General features: G+C 33.6%; 2 protein-coding genes across 4 annotated transcripts in view; one reads left to right on the top strand and one right to left on the bottom strand.

Annotated features, from left to right (window-relative positions):
- Positions 1-20019, bottom strand: part of bs (blistered) — a 569070-nt gene that overhangs the window by 116421 nt on the left and 432630 nt on the right. The gene's annotated exons all lie outside the window — the stretch shown is intronic.
- On the top strand, positions 143-11332 carry LOC137645898 (trichohyalin-like). The gene is made up of 5 exons (XM_068378934.1): positions 143-841; positions 1037-1483; positions 2384-2653; positions 3997-4323; positions 10001-11332. The coding sequence occupies exons 1-5, from the start codon at positions 143-145 to the stop codon at positions 11330-11332; spliced, it is 3075 nt and encodes a 1024-aa protein (XP_068235035.1).

Genomic DNA, 20019 nt, shown 5'->3' on the forward strand with positions numbered 1-20019 from the left:
AATTACGTAATGTTTTTTTATTATTCAGAATATGTTATGCGTTATCAACTTGGACGGCAGTATGGAAACTTTAGTTTCCCGTCTGTTTGTAAATGATTTATACAATTTCATGTCCGTCGGATCACTGTTTCTACTAGGCAAAATGGACGAATTGGAGGAGACAATTACCATGGAAGGTGAACAAGCACCTCCAAACGAATCACTTAACCTGGACACGGATCAAGAGGAGGCAACAGGATACAAGCAGAGAGTGGAGAGGTTGAAAATGTTTCAACCTGGAAAAGCTACTGACGCAAGGAAAAAAGAAGACGGAGAGTTTGCAGGGAAAGAAAACCAAACCGATCTCTTCAAGAAGGAAATAGAAGATCTCCAGGAGAAATTGAGAGAAACAGATTCGACTATTGCCCGAATGAAAGAGAAGATCGGGATGAGGGCGAGGCAAACCGAGCAGTTACAGGACCGGTTGATTGAAGAAGAAAGAAGGTCCAACCAACTAGAGCGAAAATGTGATCGCTATGCAAAGGTACTCGAGGAAAAGCTAGTTCAGATTCGCCACTTTGAAAAAGAACAAGCGAATCGCAATGAAAAAATCGATCGCTTGCGAAAGGAACTTGAAACAATAGTAATTGAAATGGACAAAACCAAAGATAATTTGCAAGAAAAAGTGTATATGATAGACGAAATTCTAGAATATAACGGAAGAATTGAAAATGAATATGAAGGAAAAGTAGAGGAGAGTGAAGTTCAGAAATTTGAGAAGGAAATCGAATTTTGGCAGAAGGAAGCAATGATAGTTAAGGAAGAGTTGAAGTTCACTAAGGAAGAATCACAGGAAGAGAATGCACTCCGGAAAAGGCTATAAAATCAGCTAAACCTAATGAAGAGAGAGGCGACATTTAGAGATGTGATTGGTCACCCGACAGAAGAAGAAAGCAAAGACGAAATTGAGAGAAAAAGGAAGGAAACGCAAGATATGAAACATAGACTTAGTGAAGAAGTGGAACTAAACAGGATAAAGGACAATAAAATCCAACAGGTTGAAGAGGAAAAACTGGAAAAGAAAGTTGCAAATAAATATTGGGAAAAAGAAACACTCAAAATAGACGAAGAGTTGCAAGAGACTAAATCAGAATTGCAACGAGAAAAGACAGTAAGAACGGTATTAGAAGAAGAGCTAAATCTTGCTAAGCAAGAAGCAGAGGAACTTGGGCAATATAAATTGAGAGCAAAAACTAGACTTGAAAATGTTGAAAAATTATTTGAAGAATTAGAGACAATTATTGAAAGACAGGCAACAGAACTAGAAATAGTTGAAGAAGAGAAAGAAAAGCTAAAAGAGGAGTTAATGAAAGAGGAGGGATTAAGGAAAGTATTAGAAGAAGAGCTGAATCTTGCTAAGCAAAAAGCAGAGGAACTTAGGCAAGATAAATTGAGAGCAAAAACTAGACTTGAAAATGTTGAAAAATTATTTGAAGAATTAGAGGCAATTATTGAAAGACAGGCAACAGAACTAGAAATAGTTGAAGAAGAGAAAGAAAAGCTAAAAGAGGAGTTAATGAAAGAGAAGGGATTAAGGAAAGAAAGAGAGGAACAAATAGCTATTCTCAAAGAAAACATTAAAGGTGTAATGATTCAAAATATGGAAACGAATGCTGAAGCACAAAGAGTTCAAGAAGAGAGAGAAAAGCTTAAAAAAGACCTAATGGAAGAAGAAAGACTAAGGAAAGAAAGAGAGGAACAAATAGCTGTTCCCATAGAAAACATGGAAGGTGTAATGATTGAAAATATGGAAACGAATGCTGAAGCACAAAGAGTTCAAGAAGAGAAAGAAAAGCTTAAAGAAGAGCTAATGGAAGAAGAAAGACTAAGGAAAGAAAGAGAGGAACAAATAGCTATTCTTATAGAAAACATGGAAGGTGTAATAATTGAAAATATGGAAACGAATGCTGAAGCACAAAGAGTTCAAGAAGAGAAAGAAAAGCTTAAAGAAGACCTAATGGAAGAAGAAAGACTAAGGAAAGAAATAGAGGAACAAATAGCTAATCTCAAAGAAAACATTGAAGGTGTAATGATTGAAAATATGGAAACGAATGCTGAAGCACAAAGAGTTCAAAAAGAGAAAGAAAAGCTTAAAGAAGAGCTAATGGAAGAAGAAAGACTAAGGAAAGAAAGAGAGGAACAAATAGCTATTCTTATAGAAAACATGGAAGGTGTAATAATTGAAAATATGGAAACGAATGCTGAAGCACAAAGAGTTCAAGAAGAGAAAGAAAAGCTTAAAGAAGAGCTAATGGAAGAAGAAAGACTAAGGAAAGAAAGAGAGGAACAAATAGCTGTTCTCATTGAAAACATGGAAGGTGTAATGATTGAAAATATGGAAAAGAATGCTGAAGCACAAAGAGTTCAAAAAGAGAAAGAAAAGCTTAAAGAAGAGCTAATGGAAGAAGAAAGACTAAGGAAAGAAAGAGAGGAACAAATAGCTGTTCTCATTGAAAACATGGAAGGTGTAATGATTGAAAATATGGAAAAGAATGCTGAAGCACAAAGAGTTCAAGAAGAGGAAGAAAAGCTTAAAGAGGAGTTAATGGAAGAGGAAAGACTAAGGAAAGAAAGAGAGGAACAAATAGCTTTTCTCATAGAAAACATGGAAGGTGTAATGATTGAAAATATGGAAACGAATGCTGAAGCACAAAGAGTTCAAGAAGAAAAAAAAAGCTTAAAGAAGAGCTAATGGAAGAAGAAAGACTAAGGAAAGAAAGAGAGGAACAAATAGCTATTCTCATTGAAAACATGGAAGGTGTAATGATTGAAAATATGGAAACGAATGCTGAAGCACAAAGAGTTCAAAAAGAGAAAGAAAAGCTTAAAGAAGAGCTAATGGAAGAAGGAAGACTAAGGAAAGAAAGAGAGGAACAAATTATTATTCTCAAAGAAAACATGGAAGGTGTAATGATACAAAATAGGGATACGAATGCTGAAGCACAAAGAGTTCAAGAAGAAAAAGAAAAGCTTAAAGAAGACCTAATGGAAGAAGAAAGACTAAGGAAAGAAAGAGAGGAACAAATAGCTATTCTCAAAGAAAACATGGAAGGTGTAATGATTGAAAATATGAAAACGAATGCTGAAGCACAAAGAGTTCAAGAAGAGAAAGAAAAGCTTAAAGAAGACCTAATGGAAGAAGAAAGACTAAGGAAAGAAAGAGAGGAACAAATAGCTATTCTCAAAGAAAACATGGAAGGTGTAATGATTGAAAATATGGAAACGAATGCTGAAGCACAAAGAGTTCAAGAAGAGAAAGAAAAGCTTAAAGAAGACCTAATGGAAGAAGAAAGACTAAGGAAAGAAAGAGAGGAACAAATAGCTATTCTCAAAGAAAACATGGAAGGTGTAATGATTGAAAATATGGAAACGAATGCTGAAGCACATAGAGTTCAAGAAGAGAAAGAAAAGCTTAAAGAAGACCTAATGGAAGAAGAAAGACTAAGGAAAGAAATAGAGGAACAAATAGCTATTCTCAAAGAAAACATGGAAGGTATAATGATTCAAAATATGGAAACGAATGCTGAAGCACAAAGAGTTCAAGAAGAGAAAGAAAAGCTTAAAGAAGACCTAATGGAAGAAGAAAGACTAAGGAAAGAAAGAGGGGAACAAATAGCTATTCTCAAAGAAAACATGGAAGGTGTAATGATTGAAAATATGGAAACGAATGCTGAAGCACATAGAGTTCAAGAAGAGAAAGAAAACCTTAAAGAAGAGCTAATGGAAGAAGAAAGACTAAGGAAAGAAAGAGAGGAACAAATAGCTATTCTCAAAGAAAACATGGAAGGTGTAATGATTGAAAATATGGAAACGAATGCTGAAGCACATAGAGTTCAAGAAGAGAAAGAAAAGCTTAAAGAGGAGTTAATGGAAGAGGAGAGATTAAGAAAAGAAAAAGAGGAGCAAATAGCTATTTTCGAAGAAAAAATGGAAAGTCTACATATTCAAAACATGCAGGAGGTAGAAACAATCAAAAGAGAGGTAGAGGATCGGCTAAATCTTGTGACGGAAGGAGCAAAAATTCTTAAGCAAGAAAAAGAGGATATGGAAATCAAGATAGATCGGCTTGAAATATTGGCAATGCAAATTGATAATATAGTGAAACAACAAATGAGAGAAATTCTAAGGAGAGAAGAAGAGACCACAAGGCTTGCTAAAGAGCTAATAGAAGAAAGAAGAATCAGAAAACAGACAGAAAGTGAATTGGAAAGTCTGAGGAGAGAAATCAAAACTCTAAAGCAAAGACTTCTGGCGAAGACTGGACAGATTGGTGATACTCAAAAAGTAGTTATGGAATTGGCGGATTTGATGAATCAGTTGGAAGATGAAATAAATAGTGACGAGTAAGGAGTTAAAGGAAAACCTAGAAAAATAGAAAATATATATATATAAAAAAAATAAAACAAATTTAAAAACTAAATAATCCAAAAAAAAAAATTATAAAATAAGAAATCCCTCAAAAAATACAAAAAACAAAAAGCATAAAAAATGAAGAGTACAAAAGAAAGAGAAGAAGAAGAAGAAAAAGAATAAGAAGATGGCTGCAGGAAAAAAAGCAAGATGGCGGCTGTTCCCAATCTATTCTCGATACCTAAAGGATATTCTACAAGATGGATTCGGCAGAGGGAAGAAGTCTGACTTGCTCTAGTATGCTTTGTTCTTTGATAAAGATTCACTTGTACTGTTTGTTTGTCAGGTGAACAAATGCAGAACAAACAAGTGTGACTGCTGAGTCCATCTTGTAGAATATCTCTTAAGAATCCAAAATAGATTACGAACAGCCGTCAACTTGTTTTTTCTCTGCTACCTTCTTTGTCTGCATGTTTTCCCACTTTTATGTGGGGTCGATGTATCTGACCAGCTTTCTCCGTCTATATATATATATATATATATATATATATATATATATATATATATATATATATATATATATATATATATATATATATATTTCAAATAAGCCATATATTTTAATACATTAATATCTGGATTCTCTAACAACCTCGGGATCAGAGTCCCGAGGCAAAATCTTTCTAAAAAATAACATCTGACCGGCCGTGTTTCGAACCCTGGTCCAGGATGCTTGTATGACAGTGACCGTGCTATTTAGCCAATGGTATGGTCACGGTCACTGTCATACAAGCATCCTGGACCAGGGTTTGAAACTCAGCCAGTCAGATGCTATTGTCTTTCAGAGATTTTACCTCGAGACTCTGATCCCGAGATCGTTAAGCGAATCCAGACGTTAATGTAATAAAATATATGGCTTATTTGAAATATGAAAAAAAGACACGTTTAAATGTGCAAAAATTTATCATATATATAAATATATATATATATATATATATATATATATATATATATATACAGTATATATATATATATATATATATATATATATATACAGTATATATCTATATCTATATATATATATATATATATATATATATATATATATATATATATATATATATATATATATAAATGTACATAATATATAATGAATTCCAACCCAGCCACTGAGGGGGGCAAGCAAGCATCAACTTGGTGCCGGTCCCAAGCCCTGGTAAATGGGGAGGGTTGGCGGCAGGAAAAGCATCCGGCCATGAAAAATTAGCCAAAACTAATATGGCCAGAGGAGATTGTGAACATCGACCCCACATAAAAGTGTTAAAAGATGCAGACAAAGAAGAAGAAGAAGAAGAAAAAGAAGAAGAAGAAGAAGATGATGATCTAGTTTACTGATATAACTGACGTCAAAGCAGTTCAACTCTGCCAATACCTTGACATGAATACTTTTGGATCTAGCAATCACAAATGCAATTGCAAACGATATATAAAACTTCTGATTGGAAAATTGTTCTATTTGAGTTTGTTTCGAAAGCGAACGAGAGAAAAATTTCGTCGACAAGTTTCGACATTTGGGTAAATTGAATGTTTACGGGCACTTTTGTTCTTTTGAATGACAGCGTCGAAAAAGTAACATTAAACAATTGTCAGATTCTGATGGAATCAAACCACAGCATAACTTTGTTATTATTATTATTATTATTATTGTTGTTGTTGTTGTTGTTGTTGTTGTTGTTGTTGTTAGCATAATCAATATTATTATTATTATCATTATTATTATTATTTTTATTATCATTTTCATTATATTTATCATTACCATTATTATTATTATTAATATTATTATTTTATTGCGCCAGATATCCTACTGAAAACAGAAGAAGAGGAAGGAGTAATGTCTTTCCCGTCACCATTTACTCCTCCTTGACAACAAAGAATGGCGACATATTGGATTATTTTCTGCATTTCGTGTTTCCTATTACTTTGAAGGTAAGAATTTCCTTAATGCCTAATAACTTCATTGATATTCAAATGAATCCCCCAGATTTACTGGAATCGTCAGTTGAATACTGGAATCCCCTTGAAAATTACCGAAATCCCCTACAATATCACTGCAAACCCTTAGAAATCAATAAATAATGGGTGTTTTTATTAAAATACGTTATTTTTATGTTTTTAGCATTTATATTTTTTTATATATTTGCAGGGGTTGGCTAGGGGTTGTGACCTGGGAAGGTTTGAGACCTTGGAAGGGGGTCCGGTGGCTTGCCCCCGGCTAGGGGTTGTGACCTGGGAAGGGGGTCCGTGGAACTACTAGGTTAGGTTAGGTGGGTTTGTTAGGCTCTGTACCCTTCTCTACCCTTTTAAATATTGTGTAAAGGGTATATAGAAAAAGCTTTAAAATGCACATTTCATTTAATTAATTTACTACAAAATAATGTAAATTAATAAAAACACATATTATTTATCGATTTCTAAGGGTTTGCAGTGATATTGTAGGAGATTTCGGTCATTTTCAAGGGGATTCCAGTATTTACCTAAGGATTCGAGTAAATCCGGGGATTCTAGTAATTCGTGGTACCCTTTCGTTTCATGTATACATGACATAATGATTTGATAGAAACTATTATATATGTTTTGCCAACTCCTGTATCTAAGAATTATTGAAAGCTGAGTAGTGGGAAATCAGAATTGAGTGAACTTCATCATCTTGATTATCAGAAACCTTAGTTCAGTTAATATATGATACATTAATAGGTTGATATATGATACATTAACTTCTAGCGATGTAATCATTCTGAGAAAATATGGTTTATGGGTTAACAGTTACCAAACCTAACCTAAGCCACCCTTACCTACCCTTACCCAAGCCACTCCCCCTTACACACCCTTACAGTACCTATCCTAAGCCTCCATCATCTTAACCATTCCCTTACCTGACTTATTCTTACCTACCCTACCCTCGCCGTACCTAGCCTTGTCTTACCTATCCTTGCCTTACCTTACCTATCATTGCCTTACCTAGCCTTGCCTTACCTATCCTTGCCTTACCTATCCTCGCCTTACTTAGCCTTGCCTTACCTATCCTTGCCTTACCTATCCTTGCCGTACCTAGCCTTGCCTTACTCATCCTCGACGTACCTAGCCTTGCCTTACCTATCCTTGCCGTACCTAGCCTTGCCTATCCTCGCCGTAACCAGAGAGAAGGATCCAATGTAGTACCATCTGGCCAGTCAAAAGACCCCATAACTATCTAGTGGTAGGATCTCAACGGGTAGTTGAATCAGTAGAACTTCAAAAGTTCAAACTTGAAGCGAATGTTTATATGTTGAACAGGCTGACATCAATCTGTTTATATCTTATATATGAAAGCTCTGTTTTAATGTTGTTACTGTTATTAAAGTATTTTATTTAAATTGTTCATTACTTCTAATGTAGTTATCTATTTCCTTTTTTCTTTCCTCACTGGGATATTTTGACCTGTTAGAGCCCTTGGGCTTACAGTATCCTGCTTTTCCATCTAGGGTTGTAGTCTAGCTAATAATAATAATAATAATAATAATAATAATAATAATAATAATAATATGGCTCATTACGTGAATTGGACATTTTGCTTGACTGTGACCCTGACCTTTGACCTTGTAATATATATATATATATATATATATATATATATATATATATATATATATATATATATACATATATATATATACACATATATATATATGTATACATATATGTACATATATATATGTATACATATATGTACATATATATATGTATATATATATACATATATATATGTATATATATATATATATATATATATATATATATATATATATATATATATATTACAGATGTAATCTTCCTCAGCACGAAGATAAGTCAATATATAGTAGTCTACATAAGGAAAATTGAAAGTTGTGTATATGTAGAAATGCTCAACAGTTTTGTCCGCCAATGGACCTCTTCTTGGAGCGTTTATTATACAAAATAATAAACGCTCCAAGAAGAGGTCCATTGGCGGACGAAACTGTTGAGCATTTCTACATATACACAACTTTCAATTTTCCTTATGTAGACTACTATATATATATATATATATATATATATATATATATATATATATATATATATATATATATATATATATATATATATCCATTTCTGAGTGAGGATACCTTAATGTGGTGGAAAGGTTTGCGTTTTGCTATGATCAACAAATCTATACTAGTTAGGGCCACCAATTGCCATATGATTTGCTGTGAGTGATCATATGAAAATCTCCCACCATCACCAATCCACACTGGCCACCTTAATAAAGAAAATTGACCAAACCCCAGTCATGAATAAAAGCATATCTGAGGCCTTTGTCCTGCAGCGGAATATGAATTTCTTTTCATTTATATATATATATATATATATATATATATATATGTATATATATACATATATACAGTGTATATATATATATATTATATACACACATATACAGTATACTGTATATGTATATATATGTATGTATATAAATATATATATATATATATATATATATATATATATATATATATATATATATATATATATATATATATATATATATATGTATTATATGCACAAAAGAATCAGGGAAAAGAAGAGAAGTTGCTGGTTTAACGAACTGAGAAAATATGCTGGTATAAACTGGAATAGAAAGTCCATATACAGAGAAGAGTGGAAGGACAAATCTGAGGTCTTTGTCCTGCAGTTGATGACCAACAATGGCTGATGATATATATTTATATATATATATATATATATATATATATATATATATATATATATATATATATTACATAATCATAGGCATGGGTTTTAGCGAATGCATATAACAATAGAATTTTGATTACACATTCCAAAGATTTGTGGAGAAATGGAAAGACCTTGGAATTTTCAAAGAAATTCTTCTGAAGACGAAAAAATCTCTGATGGCGGAGAAGAAAACCATTCCTGCAGGAAAAAGAACTAGAGGCGCTTAGCCTACTTCATTTGAAGTTGCTCCGGTTGGATCTGTGTTGTCTTCTGAAGCTCCGTGGAATTCTTGGAATTCTCAAAGAAATTGTTTTGAAGACGAAAAGAATTTCTGATGGCGGAGAAGAAAACCATTCCTGCAGGAAAAAGAACTAGAGACGCTTAGCCTACTTCATTTGAAGTTGCTCCGGTTGGATCTGTGTTGTCTTCTGAAGCTCCGTGGAAGATTCTTGGAATTCTCTAAAAAATAGTTTTGAAGACGAAAAGAATTTCGACTAAGATTAGTTGAAAAAGACGCTTATATGAATAAAAATGAAAGGAATATATATAAAGGAGAGAGAGAGAGAGAGAGAGAGAGAGAGAGAGAGAGAGAGAGAGAGAGAGAGAGAGAGAGAGAGAGAGACCCAATCTATTCCCGCAGAATTGCCGTGACGAGAAAAGTTTTCAGAAACCGGCTACGAGAATGAACTCGGAGTCTTTCCTGAAGACGATGGAGAATCTTTGAAGACTTAAGGTTTTTAATAATATACCTCCGACAAACAATTTGTAATCATCATAGAACAATGGCTACATTGACCAATTACGTATTGTTTGTTAGTATTCAGAATATGTTATGCGTTATCAACTTGGACGGCAGTATGGAAATGATTTATACAATTTCATGTCCGTCGGATCACTGTTTCTACTTGGCAAAATGGACGAATCGGAGACAATTACCATGGAAGGTGAACAAGCACCTCCAAACGAATCACTTAACCTGGACACGGATCAAGAAGAGGCAACAGGATACAAGCAGAGAGTGGAGAGGTTGAAAATGTTTCAACCTGGAGAAGCTACTGACGCAAGGAAAAAAGAAGACGGAGAGTTTGCAGGGAAAGAAAACCAAACCGATCTCTTCAAGAAGGAAATAGAAGATCTCCAGGAGAAATTGAGAGAAAAAGATTCGACTATTGCCCGAATGAAAGAGGAGATCGGGGTGAGGATGAGGCAAACCGAGCAGTTACAGGCCCGGTTGACTGAAGAAGAAAGAAGGTCCAACCAACTAGAGCGAAAATGTGATCGCTATGCAAAGGTACTCGAGGAAAAGCTAGTTCAGATTCGCCACTTTGAAAAAGAACAAGCGAATCGCAATGAAAAAATCGATCGCTTGCGAAAGGAACTTGAAACAATAGTAATTGAAATGGACAAAACTAAAGATAATTTGCAAGAAAAAGTGTATATGATAGACGAAATTCTAGAATATAACGGAAGAATTGAAAATGAATATGAAGGAAAAGTAGAGGAGAGTGAAGTTCAGAAATTTGAGAAGGAAATCGAATTTTGGCAGAAGGATGCAATGATAGTTAAGGAAGAGTTGAAGTTCACTAAGGAAGAATTACAGGAAGAGAATGCACTCCGGAAAAGGCTAGAAAATCAGCTAAACCTAATGAAGAGAGAGGCGACATTTAGAGATGTGATTGGTCACCCGACAGAAGAAGAAAGCAAAGACGAAATTGAGAGAAAAAGGAAGGAAACGCAAGATATGAAACATAGACTTAGTGAAGAAGTGGAACTAAACAGGATAAAGGACAATAAAATCCAACAGGTTGAAAAGGAAAAACTGGAAAAGGAAGTTGCAAATAAATATTGGGAAAAAGAAACACTCAAAATAGACGAAGAGTTGCAAGAGACTAAATCAGAATTGCAACGAGAAAAGACAGTAAGAACGGTATTAGAAGAAGAGCTAAATCTTGCTAAGCAAGAAGCAGAGGAACTTAGGCAAGATAAATTGAGAGCAAAAACTAGACTTGAAAATGTTGAAAAATTATTTGAAGAATTAGAGACAATTATTGAAAGAAAGACAACAGAACTAGAAATAGTTGAAGAAGAGAAAGAAAAGCTAAAAGAGGAGTTAATGAAAGAGGAGGGATTAAGGAAAGTATTAGAATAAGAGCTGAATCTTGCTAAGCAAGAAGCAGAGGAACTTAGGCAAGATAAATTGAGAGCAAAAACTAGACTTGAAAATGTTGAAAAATTATTTGAAGTGGAGAAGATTGTTGAAAGAAAGACAACAGAACTAGAAATAGTTGAAGAGAAAGAAAAGCTAAAAGAGGAGTTAATGAAAGAGGAGGGATTAAGGAAAGTATTAGAAGAAGAGCTGAATCTTGCTAAGCAAGAAGCAGAGGAACTTAGGCAAGATAAATTGAGAGCAAAAACTAGACTTGAAAATGTTGAAAAATTATTTGAAGAAGTGGAGAAGATTGTTGAAAGAAAGACAACAGAACTAGAAATAGTTGAAGAAGAGAAAGAAAAGCTAAAAGAGGAGTTAATGAAAGAGGAGGGATTAAGGAAAGTTTTAGAAGAAGAGCTAAATCTTGCTAAGCAAGAAGCAGAGGAACTTAGGCAAGATAAATTGAGAGCAAAAACTAGACTTGAAAATGTTGAAAAATTATTTGAAGAAGTGGAGAAGATTGTTGAAAGAAAGACAACAGAACTAGAAATAGTTGAAGAAGAGAAAGAAAAGCTAAAAGAGGAGTTAATGAAAGAGGAGGGATTAAGGAAAGTATTAGAAGAAGAGCTAAATCTTGCTAAGCAAGAAGCAGAGGAACTTAGGCAAGATAAATTGAGAGCAAAAACTAGACTTGAAAATGTTGAAAAATTATTTGAAGTGGAGAAGATTGTTGAAAGAAAGACAACAGAACTAGAAATAGTTGAAGAAGAGAAAGAAAAGCTAAAAGAGGAGTTAATGAAAGAGGAGGGATTAAGGAAAGTATTAGAATAAGAGCTGAATCTTGCTAAGCAAGAAGCAGAGGAACTTAGGCAAGATAAATTGAGAGCAAAAACTAGACTTGAAAATGTTGAAAAATTATTTGAAGTGGAGAAGATTGTTGAAAGAAAGACAACAGAACTAGAAATAGTTGAAGAGAAAGAAAAGCTAAAAGAGGAGTTAATGAAAGAGGAGGGATTAAGGAAAGTATTAGAATAAGAGCTGAATCTTGCTAAGCAAGAAGCAGAGGAACTTAGGCAAGATAAATTGAGAGCAAAAACTAGACTTGAAAATGTTGAAAAATTATTTGAAGTGGAGAAGATTGTTGAAAGAAAGACAACAGAACTAGAAATAGTTGAAGAAGAGAAAGAAAAGCTAAAAGAGGAGTTAATGAAAGAGGAGGGATTAAGGAAAGTATTAGAATAAGAGCTGAATCTTGCTAAGCAAGAAGCAGAGGAACTTAGGCAAGATAAATTGAGAGCAAAAACTAGACTTGAAAATGTTGAAAAATTATTTGAAGAATTAGAGACAATTATTGAAAGAAAGACAACAGAACTAGAAATAGTTGAAGAAGAGAAAGAAAAGCTAAAAGAGGAGTTAATGAAAGAGGAGGGATTAAGGAAAGTATTAGAAGAAGAGCTGAATCTTGCTAAGCAAGAAGCAGAGGAACTTAGGCAAGATAAATTGAGAGCAAAAACTAGACTTGAAAATGTTGAAAAATTATTTGAAGAAGTGGAGAAGATTGTTGAAAGAAAGACAACAGAACTAGAAATAGTTGAAGAAGAGAAAGAAAAGCTAAAAGAGGAGTTAATGAAAGAGAAGGGATTAAGGAAAGAAAGAGAGGAACAAATAGCTATTCTCAAAGAAAACATTGGAGGTGTAATGATTGAAAATATGGAAACGAATGCTGAAGCACAAAGAGTTCAAGAAGAGAAAGAAAAGCTTAAAGAGGAGTTAATGGAAGAGGAGAGATTAAGAAAAGAAAAAGAGGAGCAAATAGCTATTTTCGAAGAAAACATGGAAAGTCTACATAATCAAAACATGCAGGAGGTAGAAACAATCAAAAGAGAGGTAGAGGATCGGCTAAATCTTGTGACGGAAGGAACAAAAATTCTTAAGCAAGAAAAAGAGGATATGGAAATCAAGATAGATCGGCTTGAAATATTGGCAATGCAAATTGATAATATAGTGAAACAACAAAAGAGAGAAATTCTAAGGAGAGAAGAAGAGACCAAAAGGCTTGCTAAAGAGCTGATAGAAGAAAGAAGAATCAGAAAACAGACAGAAAGTGAAGTGGAAAGTCTGAGGAGAGAAATCAAAACTCTAAAGCAAAGACTTCTGGCGAAGACTGGACAGATTGGTGATACTCAAAAAGTAGTTATGGAATTGGCGGATTTGATGAATCAGTTGGAAGATGAAATAAATAGTGACGAGTAAGGAGTTAAAGGAAAACCTAGAAAAATAGAAAATATAAAAAAAAGAAATAAAACAAATTTAAAAACTAAAAAATAAAAAAAATAAAAATTAAAAAATTAAAAATCCCTCCAAAAATACAAAAAACAAAAAGCATAAAAAAATGAAGAGTCCAAAGGAAAAAGAAGAAGAAGAAGAAGAAGAAGAAGAAGAATAAGAAGAATAAGAAGATGGCTGCAGGAAAAAAAAAAAAAAAACAAGATGGCAGCTGTTCCCAATCTATTCTAGCTACCAAAAGGATATTCTACAAGATGGACTCAGCAGATGGAAGAAGTCTGACTTGTTCTAGTATGCTTTGTTCCTTGATGAAGATTCACCTGTACGGTTTCTTTGTCCGGTGAACAAATGCTGAACAAACAAGTCTGACTTCTTCTATTATGCTGTGCCTCTCTGAACAAGATTCCCTGAAGGTAGATAGAAAATAGAAAAAAAGAAAAAAAAATTATAAAAACTAAAAAATCCAAAAAAAAGAAGGTGGCAGCAGAAAAAAAAAAAAAGCAAGATGGCGGCTGTTCCAAATCTATTCCAGATACTTCAAGGATATTCTACAAGATGGACTCAGCAGAGGGAAGATGCAGACAAAGGACTCAGCAGAGGGAAGAAGTCTGACTTGTTCTGGTATGCTTTGTTCCTTGATGAAGATTCACCTGTACTGTTTCTTTGTCAGGTGAACAAATGCAGAACAAACAAGTCTGACTTCTTCTATTATGCTGTTTCTCTCTGAAGAAGATTTCCTGGAGGTAAAGAGAAATAGACAAAATGTAAAAAAAAATGTTTAAAAGCTAAATAATCCCAAAAAGAAGAAGATGGTAGCAGAGAATAAACAATATGGCAGCTATTAGTAATCTATTTTGGATTCTTAAATGATATTCTACAAGATAGAGTCAGCAGAGGGAAGAAGTCTGACTTGTTCTGGTATGCTCTGTTCCTTGATAAAGATTCACTTGTACTGTTTCTTTATCAGGTGAACAAATGCAGAACAAACAAGTCTGACTTCTTCTATTATGCTGTGCTCTCTGAACAAGATTCCCTGAAGGTAGATAGAAATATAAAATATATAAAAAAAAAAGTATAAAAACTAAAAAATCCCCCCAAAAAAGAAGATGGTAGCAGAGAAAAAAGCAAGATGGCGGCTGTTCCCAATCTATTCTAGGTACCTAAAGGATATTCTACAAGATGGACTCAGCAGAGGGAAGAAGTCTGACTTGCACTGGTATGCGTTGTGCCTTGATAAAGATTCACTTTTACTGTTTCTTTATCAAGTGAACAAATGCAGAACAAACAAGTTTGACTTCTTCTATTATGCTGTGCTCTCTGAACAAAATTCCCTGAAGGTAGATAGAAATAGACATGTAAAAAAAAAATATATATAAAAACTAAAAAATCCCAAAAAAAGAAGATGGCATTAGAGAAAAAAAACAAGATGGCGGCTGTTCCCAATCTATTCTCGATACATAAGGGATATTCTACAAGATAGAGTCAGCAGAGGGAAGAAGTCTGACTTGTTCTGGTATGCTTTGTTCCTTGATAAAGATTCACTTTTACTGTTTCTTTATCAGGTGAACAAATGCAGAACAAACAAGTCTGACTTCTTCTATTATGCTGTGCTCTCTGAACAAGATTCCCTGAAGGTAGATAGAAATAGACATTGTATAAAAATATATATAAAAACTGAAAAATCGAAAAAAAAGAAGATGGCAGCAGAGAAAACACCAGATGGTGGCTGTTCCCAATCTATTCTGTATACCTAGGCCTTACAATATTTTCCAAGACTAGCTCTGCCTTTTCCATGCCATTAAAATTCATCGTGTCTTCAAAATAGTTATTCCATCTTCCCATCACTTGCACCTTTTATTGTGAGATTCACATGACCAAGAAGGAAATAAATCATTTAACAAAATACTGAGATTTATACTATCCTATCTTTTCAAGCCTAATTCATCCTAGGGTTCCTGTCCTACCTCATATTTGTTTAACGCTTGGACACCTCACCTAAACTGACCAATGGCACGATACCTCTTACAGAAAGAATAATTTTATGTTTCCACACTTTGGTTATCTGTTGGCCTCTCCTCTTCACTCACAAACCTGTCCTGACACTAAGACTAAAATTTCTTACAGCGTTACACCATAATCCTTAGACGGAAGGGGGGGGGGGGGGAGGAAATAAGGCGCTAATCACATATAAAAATATCAGAAAACACCTATCTTATATTGATCTCTTACTTTAAATACTTTTCTTTTGCGGAAATTGACATAACTAATTACAACTTTATGGCCCAGTAAAAACCAAATAATACATAAACTATTACGAATATTCGAAAATATTTCATAGTCAAAATCACTTCATATCAGCGTTCACACAATCATACAAAAATAAGGGTAAATTAAGTCTTAATCTGTTTTTAGGACTAACCGAGTCTTATTCTAACTAATGTTCGGCTATGTTTGAATAACACTTACAAAGAAGTTCATTGCGTTTATCAGTACATGCATGTCACATGGCATGTAAGATCTAGTCTTATGAGTCGTATTCTAACTAATGTTCGGCTATGTTTAAATAACACATAAAGAATTTCATTGTATATATCAGTACATGCATGTCTAAACATGGCATATGGAATCTCGTCCATGCGAGCCGAGTCAAACTCTTTTCCATAAAATGATCGATTATAAGTTTCTTTTATTTGTTGCACAGTGAAATATTTTGAGTTTTCCATACTGTTGATAATGGCAGTGACCTCAGGCAGCCTGATATGGTAGTAAAGTGATCGGTGAAAGTAATAATTCCGAGGCACTGGAATAATGTTGCACATTTACTCATTATGAGACTGGATTGGGTGTAAATTTTCCCAGCTCTTTTCCTGTTTTCTTCAAAAGAACGGATAGCTAAATTTATAGGCATAAGAATGTTGTGTTCAACACTGAAGTTTATCACTGAAAGTCCTAACGCTCCCACAAAGATACAGACACTGGCCTAAATGTAACGCTGTAAAACTGTACATTCATAGTTTTTTACTCTATACATATGTATGTATATATATATATATATATATATATATATATATATATATATATGTGTGTGTGTGTGTGTGTGTATATATATATACATACATATACACACACACACACACACATATATATATATATATATATATATACACATACATACATACACACACATACACTCACGCACATACATGCGCGTGTACATGTACATATAGATATTCTTTTAATGCTCATGAAGCATATGGGAATGCAAGTGTCCCTACAGCTCCACCCCATTTTGAAGCCTCCAATTGAATATAAAACTTTCTTTCAATGAAATTGACACCAGCAACAAGACATAATTACATTTCAGACAAACACTAAATATTCACCAAATAACAAAACTAAAAGCAACTACTGTTATAAAACTGTGACTCTTAGCCTTGCCAAACTACGAATTCAAAGCATATTAGAAATATAGTGTATAACGGGTACACATAATTATTTGCACTTCTCAAGTCCTTGTTAAAAAAAAATATTAAATCAAGCTCCATATTAGTTTATGTTTTCTCAATCAAAACTCAACTAATAAAAGTAAATTATTACTTGCTGTATACTTAAAACAAAAAATATTTTCATGTACATTATCAAATGATAAAATATATTTATTCCACAATCAAAGTAATAAGAAAAAGATATTAGACAAGATACCGTTCAGAAACGTGTAGATATTTACATGGGACGGAGTGAAAGCAGGCAATTAGCCTTCTTCGTTCTTAAGAAGAAGAAAAAAAAAATTTAACTACACCAACACGACGTCGATGTTCTCTTAACGAGCCATCTAGCATAAGACGCTTGCGATTACAATAATTTCTGCAGATGCAGTAAATGATAAATGATTAAAATGTGCAATACAACTAACATTTTTAATAGCAGATGGTAAACATTAAATGAATATGAATATCAGAACGAGAGCAATCTATAGATTAACTGTAAATCATAATTTCGTCACGTGATATTGACTGTCAACGTTAATTATTAGACTCGAAAATTTGAATCAACGTGAAACCAGCCTAACGAGCTTGCAGTACACAATCAAAACCAAATATATCTGTCATCATTACAAATTTCCTTTCAGCACGAGTCGATTTTATCATTCTTACCATAATATTGAAATTCTATACGAGAAAAGGGGGGATAGGAAATACCAAGAATAAATAAAAAAAAAAAAAAAATATGAAAGTTTATCAACACTGGAACTAAGAAATGTGAAGGTAGAAGAGGGTTTGACTACTCAAGTCAAAGGTTTATTCGTTATCATAGTCCATAAATACTATATCTATGCTTCCTTTCTGACTTCTAAATATTATCTCTGCTTTTGAATGCAGAGCTTTATTTCACGTACTTAGCTTCACTGGGAAATATCTTTGTTTAAATCACTTTTATTCATTGATTTGCCGAGCTTTAACCCTCAGTGATAGGCATTTAATTGTGGTCGATAACCCTATTCAACAGTACTAATCAATAGTGCATACACTAACTAATTCTCTCTCTCTCTCTCTCTCTCTCTCTCTCTCTCTCTCTCTCTCTCTCTCTCTCTCTCTCTCTCTCTCTCTCTCTATATATATATATATATATATATATGCGTGTGTGTGTGTGTGTGTGTTTATCAAACCAACTGAGGATAAATAAAGAAATTAGATCAGAGGTGATACTTTCGTCATATTGGTATGCATATAACACATGAATAATACATTCACTCAAAATGAAGTCTTTAATTTTTTTCTTTTTTTATGGTCTGATACATAATTCCATGCACAGATGTGTTTATACGTATATATATATATATATATATATATATATATATATATATATATATATATATATATATATATATATAGTATATGTATATATATATATATATATATATATATATATATGTGTGTGTGTGTATATATATATAGTATATGTATATATATATACATATATATATATATATATATATATATATATATATATATATATATATATATATATATATATATCACTTCCTACGCCTATTGAAGCAAAGGGCCTCTATTAGATTTCGCCAGTCATCTCCATCTTGAGCCTTTAATTAAATACTTCTCCATTCATCATCTCCCACATCATGTTTCATAGTCCTCAGACATGTAGGCCTGGGTCTTCCAACTCTTCAAGTGCCTTGTGGAGCCTAGTTGAAAGTTTGGTGAACTAATCTCTCTTGGAAAGTGCGAAGAGCATGTACAAACCATCGCCATCTACCCCTCACCATAATCTCATCCACATATGGCACTTGAGTAATCTCTCTTATAGTTTCATTTCTAATTATGTCCAGTCATTTAACTCCCAATATTCTTCTAAGAGTTTTGTTCTCAAATCTACAAAATCTGTTGGATATTCTTTCATTGGCATACCACTACTCTTGTCCATACAGTAACACCGATCTCACTAGACTAGACTGATATAGAGCCTGATATTAATATGTAATTTCAGGCAATTTGAATTCCAAATGTTATTTAACCAAGCCAATTTCTAATTTGATTCTTTCAATCTCTCATTAAACTCCATCTCTATAGACCCTGTATTGGAGATCATAGTTCCTAAATATTTAAATGATTCCTCATTAATTCTTTCTCCTTTCAACTATATTTCTTCTTTCATTGCATATTCCATTCTCATCATCTCTGTCTTTCTTCTATCTATCTTGAGCCCAACCTCATGTGATATTTCATGCATTCTGGTAAGCAAGCATTGCAAATCCTAAGGAGGTCTGCTAATAAGGACAGCGTCATCAGCATACTCTAGGCCCGCTAATTTCCTGTTATCTATCCAGTCCAATCCTTCTCCAACATCCCCAACTGTTCTATGCATTACAAAATCCATGAGGAGGATAAACAACATACGTGACAACACATCCCCTTGGAGCACTCCACTGTTCACTGGAAATTCACTTAACAGGGCTCCCCTAACATTAACTAATACATAATTCAACCGTATGATTTTTCCCCTTTGAATGGGTGATGGGTATCTTAGAAGTGCTATGCATCTGGTTCTCAGTAAGTCTTCACGATAAGGTAGTAGATTTGGTAAACCAAAACTCAAAATATTTTTCGGGAACTGGAACCAAGTCATTCCTTCAATTATTATTCAAACAATTCTTACGCAGTCATGTTTTTAACTAAAATATATCACTGTTGAAAGTAAAAGTATTTTCCTAAGAAGTATACATGTAACGCAAGCACTTTGAAAATGGTCAAATGTACCCCACGCCCTCATGAAATACGTATGCATGGCTAGGGAGAAGATGGCAAAAATGGGCATCAACAATTTATTTCTCTCTCTCTCTCTCTCTCTCTCTCTCTCTCTCTCTCTCTCTCTCTCTCTCTCTC

Source organism: Palaemon carinicauda, chromosome 1 (assembly GCF_036898095.1).
Source record: "Palaemon carinicauda isolate YSFRI2023 chromosome 1, ASM3689809v2, whole genome shotgun sequence".
Lineage (NCBI taxonomy): Eukaryota > Metazoa > Arthropoda > Malacostraca > Decapoda > Palaemonidae > Palaemon > Palaemon carinicauda.

Bases quoted from the DNA above. Each gene is read 5' to 3' on its own strand.
- LOC137645898 (XM_068378934.1), top strand. From the start codon at position 143: ATGGACGAATTGGAGGAGACAATTACCATGGAAGGTGAACAAGCACCT. The intron at 842-1,036 runs GCACTCCGGAAA...AAAATCCAACAG, and splicing joins AAGAATCACAGGAAGAGAAT to GTTGAAGAGGAAAAACTGGA. The intron at 1,484-2,383 runs GCAATTATTGAA...AATATGGAAAAG, and splicing joins AATTATTTGAAGAATTAGAG to AATGCTGAAGCACAAAGAGT.